The 6388-nt window shown below is 46.9% G+C and overlaps 1 protein-coding gene across 1 annotated transcript in view; it reads right to left on the reverse strand.

Annotated features, from left to right (window-relative positions):
• Positions 1-6388, reverse strand: part of LOC106817934 — a gene marked incomplete at its 3' end in the record, with an annotated part of 31373 nt that overhangs the window by 19816 nt on the left and 5169 nt on the right. The window contains exon 4 of the mRNA XM_014822643.1: positions 938-1096. Within this exon, the coding sequence (XP_014678129.1) occupies positions 938-1096 (159 nt within the window). The remainder of the gene's footprint in view (positions 1-937; positions 1097-6388) is intronic.

A 6388-nucleotide genomic window follows, 5' to 3' on the forward strand; every position in this document is an offset into this window, starting at 1 on the left:
AGAAACACAAGCACGTTTATGACAGAGAACATTCATAGCCGAGATAAAAAAAACCGCGTGGTAGAGGTTAGCAAGAACGACAAAAACAAACACAAACACGTTCATGAAAGCGACCAATCATAGCCGAGATAAAAAACCGCGTGGTGGAGGTTAGCAAGAGAGACAAACACAAGCACAAACACGTTCATGAAAGCGACCAATCACAGCCGAGATAAAAGGCCGCGTGGTGGAGGTTAGCAAGAGAGACAAACACAAGCACAAACACGTTCATGAAAGCGACCAATCACAGCCGAGATAAAAGGCCGCGTGGTGGAGGTTAGCAAGAGAGACAAACACAAGCACAAACACGTTCATGAAAGCGACCAATCACAGCCGAGATAAAAGGCCGCGTGGTGGAGGTTAGCAAGAGAGACAAACACAAGCACAAACACGTTCATGAAAGCGACCAATCACAGCCGAGATAAAAGGCCGCAAGGTGGACGTTAGCAAGATAGACAAACACAAGCACGTTTTTAATGATAATAATAAAAAAAACTTAAATAAAATTGACCGTCAGCGACGCTTACAACGAAAAATTCTGAATAGCTAGACAAGTGTCCGCACGTTTATGATCGTAACTATACATAGCCGAGAGAAAATGACAACGGTAAATATTCTCACATCAACGGAAGACTAATGAGATTTCATATCAGCATGCTATACTTATATATACTATAACATACGTCTCAGCTTACGAGAACACAGCAAACAACAACAACACAGACAACAATGAAAGACTGAATAGATTCCACCTCGCTAGGCTATTCTAACACACGCCTCAGCCTATAGTATAATATAGCCAAAAGATTACAGAAGTCGTTGAATTATTTACTGAATAGATACGAGATGTGTATATAGTAGCTATATAGGATGAGAGAAATAAATGGCGTGTATATACCTATGGGATGCGAGATATAGCTGACGTAGGTTGCTAGGCGACCAGGCTGGTAAACAACCGCAGGTGTGCTCTCTGGTGCCGTCTCATCTGTCAGCTCCACCCACCAGATGTCGCTCGGGCTGCTGTGGTTACCATAGTAACCGATGAACTCAAAGTCACCTTGAAGCCATGAGTGAAGCGAGTGAGAGAGCGAAGATAAGAGTTTTGCTGTAAACCTTGAAGACGTATTTTCAGACAAAATAATTGGCGTGTGAGGGCTGGCTACCTCTCTTACCGAATGTATATCTTTCACCTATATATACCTATGCTGTATGTAGCTGTTTCACATCCACACCACCTAGACGCAGTGTATATCATGCCAGAGAGTCTATAATAGGTCTATTATAGTCCTATTATAGACTCCCTGATCATGCCTACTCGTACCCTAATATACGTGCAAATGTTTTGTGTGTAGCCGTGATACCGCTTTACCTGCCTGTGTACGCTTTGCATACTTATAGTGTCTATCTTCGCTACTTATTCCTGTCTATACTTGTTCTGTGTGTAGCTGTGTACGAGTGTTAAGCTTGCCTACCTATCGTCCATACTAACACCTGTCTCTGCCTATGCTCTATTCCGCTGTGATCACACGCCTATTCCTATCCTATCTAGTGTATATTATTCCTACTCATACATATAAATATATACCTGCACTGTGTGTAGCCGTGTTACCACTTCACCTGTGTGAATAACTAGTATCTACCTGGTGTATATCGTTTCTACTCACACATGTATATACCTTGGGCCCGTTGTCAGAAACAAGATTAGTCTTAACATTAGTCTTAACATTAACTTTTTCTCTTAGACCGTCGACAGAAACGCAAAAAAAAAGTTACCTGAATGGAAAATCGTAGCAGATTTCCTCATAACAATACGAAACAAAGCGCTGTCAACGGTCTACAAGAAAATGTTAGTGTTAAGACTAATGTTAAGACTAATTTAGTTTCTGACAACGTGTCCTTGTGCTATATGTATAGCAGCATAGGGCCTACCTGTGTGAATAACTATAATAACTAGTAATACGTTATGGGACTATTAGCTTTCAATAACAATCTTGTAACTCTAACCACACTAACAACTCTTAATAATACTTAAGGTATTATTAGCTCTTGATAACTCTAACCACACTAACAACTCTTAATAAAATCAAGTAGTATATTTGTGTGTTATTTGTACAAAATAAAATGTATGAAAATACAATTAGTGTTTCTGTTTACTTTTCATGCTTATATACCTTCTTTATATGCCCTAATTTGCCGGTGAAAAACAGAGAGACGCCAGTATCTGAACAGTACTGGGGGAATAGTGTAAGAAAAACAGAAATTACCAAATCGTCTAGATTTTTGCAAATTTAACCAACGTAAAAACATTTTTATCAGGTGAGAGTTTGAGAATATAAGTAACGTTAGTTCTTACTTTTAATTTAAAAAATGGCAATTTTTTTGTACAAATTTTACCATGGAAAATTCGTGACGTAGTCCCTTTAAGCGTAGACAATAATGCCAACTTTATGAGACAGTGTTGGCAAGACTAGCAATATTATAAATATATGTAGAAAAGTATTGAAAATTTATCTAGATATGCGTAAGGAGGAATTGAAAGTTTATAAATAGGTGTAGGAGGATTATTGAAAGTTTATAAATTTGTGTAGGCAAAACTTCATCAAAGTTCATAAATTGTCGTAGAAAGTATTCAAAGTTTATAAATTTGTGTAGGCAAAACTTTATTAAAGTTCATAAATAGGTGTAGGAGGAGAATTGATAGTTTATAAATTTGTGTAGGCAAAACTTCATCAGAGTTTAGAAATAGGTGTAGAAGGAATTCAAAGTTTAGAAATATGCGTAGGCAAGACTTCTAAGTTCATAAATAGGTAAAGGGAAGAGATGAAATGTTATGAATTGGCAAGAGTAGAAACAATATACATATACATAGATGTAGGCAGAAATTTAAAGCATATGGATAAATATAGACAGCAATAAAAATGTTGTAGATAGACGGAGGCAATAGTAGAAAATACACTTGCGACAGTTAACAACACTAGACGACTCATACATTTCTTCGTAGTGCAACAGTAGATGGCTCGTGCGTGGATGTACAGAACGTGAGCAACCGCACACACAGGAATAGCTGACAGACGAGAGAAGGCGTTAATAGTTTCCCGCGCGGCCGCACGATGGCGCTGGATTCACATGCGATGCCCATGACCGCGGTGGAACCTCGCGGAGGGCGGATTTGTAGTGACGTCACGAGCAGCACGCCTGTCTCCGCCGCCGCGTCGACGACAGGTGTCGCCACTGCTATACCGGTCGTCGGCTCTGTGGTGACGTCAGGTTCGGTCGAGAGCTGTGTAGTGAGTTCGGTGGTTGGTTGAGTGGTCGCTTCGGTGGTTGGTTGAGTGGTCGCTTCAGTTGTTGCCTCGGTCGTCGGTTCCTCTGTGGTCGTAGCTAATGGAAAGACAGCGAGAGATTATATGGAAGGTAGAGAGAGAAAGAGAGAAAGAGAGAGAGAGAGAGAGAGAGAAAGAGAGAGAGAAAGAGAGAGAGAAAGAAAGAGAGAGAGACAAGAAACGAGAGAGAGAGAGAGAGAGAGAGAGAGAGAGGGAGAGAGAAAGAGAGAGAGCAGCAGAAGAGAGAGAGAGAGAGAAAGTAGAGAGGAGAGACGAGAGAGAGAGAAGAGAGGAGAGCGAGAAGGGAGAAAGAGAGAGAAAGAGAGAGAAGGAGAGAGAGAGAGAGGAGAGAGAGAGAGAGGAAGAGAGAGAGGAGAGAGAGAATGAGAGAGAGAGAGCGAGAGAGGGAGAGCAAAGAGAGAGAGAGCCGAAAGAGAGAGAGAGAGGAGCAGAGAGAGAGAGAGCCACGGAGAGAGAAGAGAGAGAGATGACGAAGAGAGAGAGAGAGTAGAGAGAGCAGATGAGAGAGGACGTAGAGAGAGAGAGAGAGAGACGAGAGGAGGCGAGAGAGAGAGAAGAGAAGAGAGGAGAGAGAGAGAGAGAGGAGAGAGAGAGAGAGAGAGGAGAGAGAGAGAGGAGAGGGAGAGAGAGAGAGAGAGAGAGTAGAGAGATGAGGTAGGTGGTGTAGGCTAATTGGAAAGACGAGCGGAAGAAATACGGTAAGAGAAACAACGTATATAAATGAAATAAGATTAACAATCTGCAATTAAACTAAGTTTATTCGTTTGGTAGAACAATATGATCTAACAGGGTTATTGTTACTGCAACCGTGAAAGAATATGGAAACGTACCTGCTTTCGTTTCGCCTCCGTGCTAGGGGGAGCTTTCTCGAAAGCCAACTGAATGCCAATTAGTCAGTTTTGACACTGACCAGATGTGGTGTGGTCGGTCAATAGCTTAGTCCACCACGTTGACTAAGCTAGTACTAATAATTGGTAGCTCATCCTTCATACACTATGATATCAGGCCACGCGCGACATTTTCCCAACGCCATTCCTCCTACTCTGCTCCTCTCCTCATCCTCCTTTCTTTCTCACCTCTTCTACTCCCCCTACTCTCCTGCCTACTTCCCTTCACGCTCTTCCCCACGTCTCCTCCCCTCTTTCTCCTGCCTCCTCCTCTCTTCTGCCGTCCTCCTCCTTGCTTCGCGCCTCCACGGAATGCATTCCTGCATGTTGCAGCGGGCTCGTGAAGGCACGCGTCCGCCTCCTCGCTCCTCGCTCCCACTCTCTAGTACCTCACGCACCTTCCTCCTCATTCCTCATCCCCTCTTTTCAGCGCAGCGTAGCCTGCCTCCTGCCCCTTCTCTCCCGACTCCAGCCGGATGCATTCCTGCATGTTACACGGCTCGTGAACGACGCGTCTCGTGCTCCCTCGCGTCTCTCCTCCTCCCCTCTCTACCTCACCACCTCCTCCTCAGATCTCTACCCGCCTCTTCCACTCCTACCTCCTCCTCTCTTTCTCGCTCCTCTCGCTTCTCCGCACGGCTCACGGATTGCATTCCTGCATGGTTACACGGCTGCGTGGACGAACCGTCTCCGCCTCCTCCTCCTCCCCCTCTCTACCTCACCACCTCCTCCTTCATCCTCTTCCCCACCTCTCCTCCCCTCTTCTCCACTCCTCTCCTCCTCTCCTCATTCTCCGCACTCCGGATGCATTCTGGCATGTTAGCACGGCTCGGTGACGACGGCGTCTGCCGCCTCCTGCCTCTCCCCCTCTCTACGGCTTCAGCACCTCGCTCCCCATCCTCTTTCCACCTCTCCTCGCCTCTTCTCCTCCCTCCTCTGTTCTGCCTCCCCTCCCTCGCGGCACTCATGATGCATTCCTGCAGTTACCACGGCTCGTGACGAGCCGTCTCTGCCTCCTCCGTCTCCTCCTCCTCCCCCTCGTCTACTCAGCGCACATCCATCCTCGATCTCTTCCAACCTGCTCGTCCGCCTCTTCCCTCCTCCTCACTCGGCTCCTCCGCCTTCTCCGGCAGTCAGCGGATGCAATTCGCTTGCATGTTGCGACGGCTCGTGCACGACCGTCTCCGCCTCCTCGTCTCCTCCTTCCCCCTCTCTACCTCACTACCCCCTCCCTCATCCTCTTCTCCACCTCTCCTTCCCTCTTCTCCACTTCTTCTCCTCCTCCTTCTCCGCACTCACGGATGCATTCCTGCCATGCTACCAGCGCTCCATGAGCGACGTCTCCGCCTCCTCCGTCTCCTCCTCCTCCTCCTTTCTACCTCACCACTTACTTCATCATCCTCTTCCCCACCTCTCCTCCCCTCTTCCTCCTCCTCCTCTCTTCTCCTCCCCTCTCTCGCCACACTCACGGATGCATTCCTGCATGCTACACGGCTCATGGACGACCGTCTCCGCCGTCTTCGTCTCGTTCGCGTCGACCTCACCACAGAGGCGCCACGCAGATCGTACGGGCGGCGGGTCGGAGGCAGTAGCGAGTCGTTGGTGGATAGGAGGCCAGGAGAAACGGGCCGTGCTGGTGTTCGTCTCCAAGCGTACACGCAATCCATCGACGAGGCCGAATGCCGTCCAGTTACCATCCTGAAGCGCGTATGGAGGTCTAGCAAATTGGAGGCCCAAACATCACCTGGCACGTTTATCGACAGCAGCGGACGCGCTGAACACGGCAAGGAATGCATCGTAAACGCCGCCGCGTGGGTAAGTTAGCAAGACAGACAGAGAAAGCAACAAGCCGTTTAGTGACAGAGAGACATTCCTAGCCGAGTAAAAAAAACGGCGTGTAGAGGCGTTAGGCAGACAGACAGAGAAACACAAGGCACGTTTATGGACAGAGAACATTCATAGGGCCGGAGCATAAAAAAAAACGCGCGTCGTAGAGGATTAGGCAAGAACGACCAACGACGACACAAACACGTTGCATGAAAGGCAGACCAATCATAGCGAGATAAAGAGAGGGCGCCCGCTGGTGGAGGTTAGAGAGAGACAAACACGAGCAAGCAC

This window comes from Priapulus caudatus, unplaced genomic scaffold, assembly GCF_000485595.1.
Source record: "Priapulus caudatus unplaced genomic scaffold, Priapulus_caudatus-5.0.1 Scaffold1933, whole genome shotgun sequence".
Taxonomy (NCBI): domain Eukaryota; kingdom Metazoa; phylum Priapulida; class Priapulimorpha; order Priapulimorphida; family Priapulidae; genus Priapulus; species Priapulus caudatus.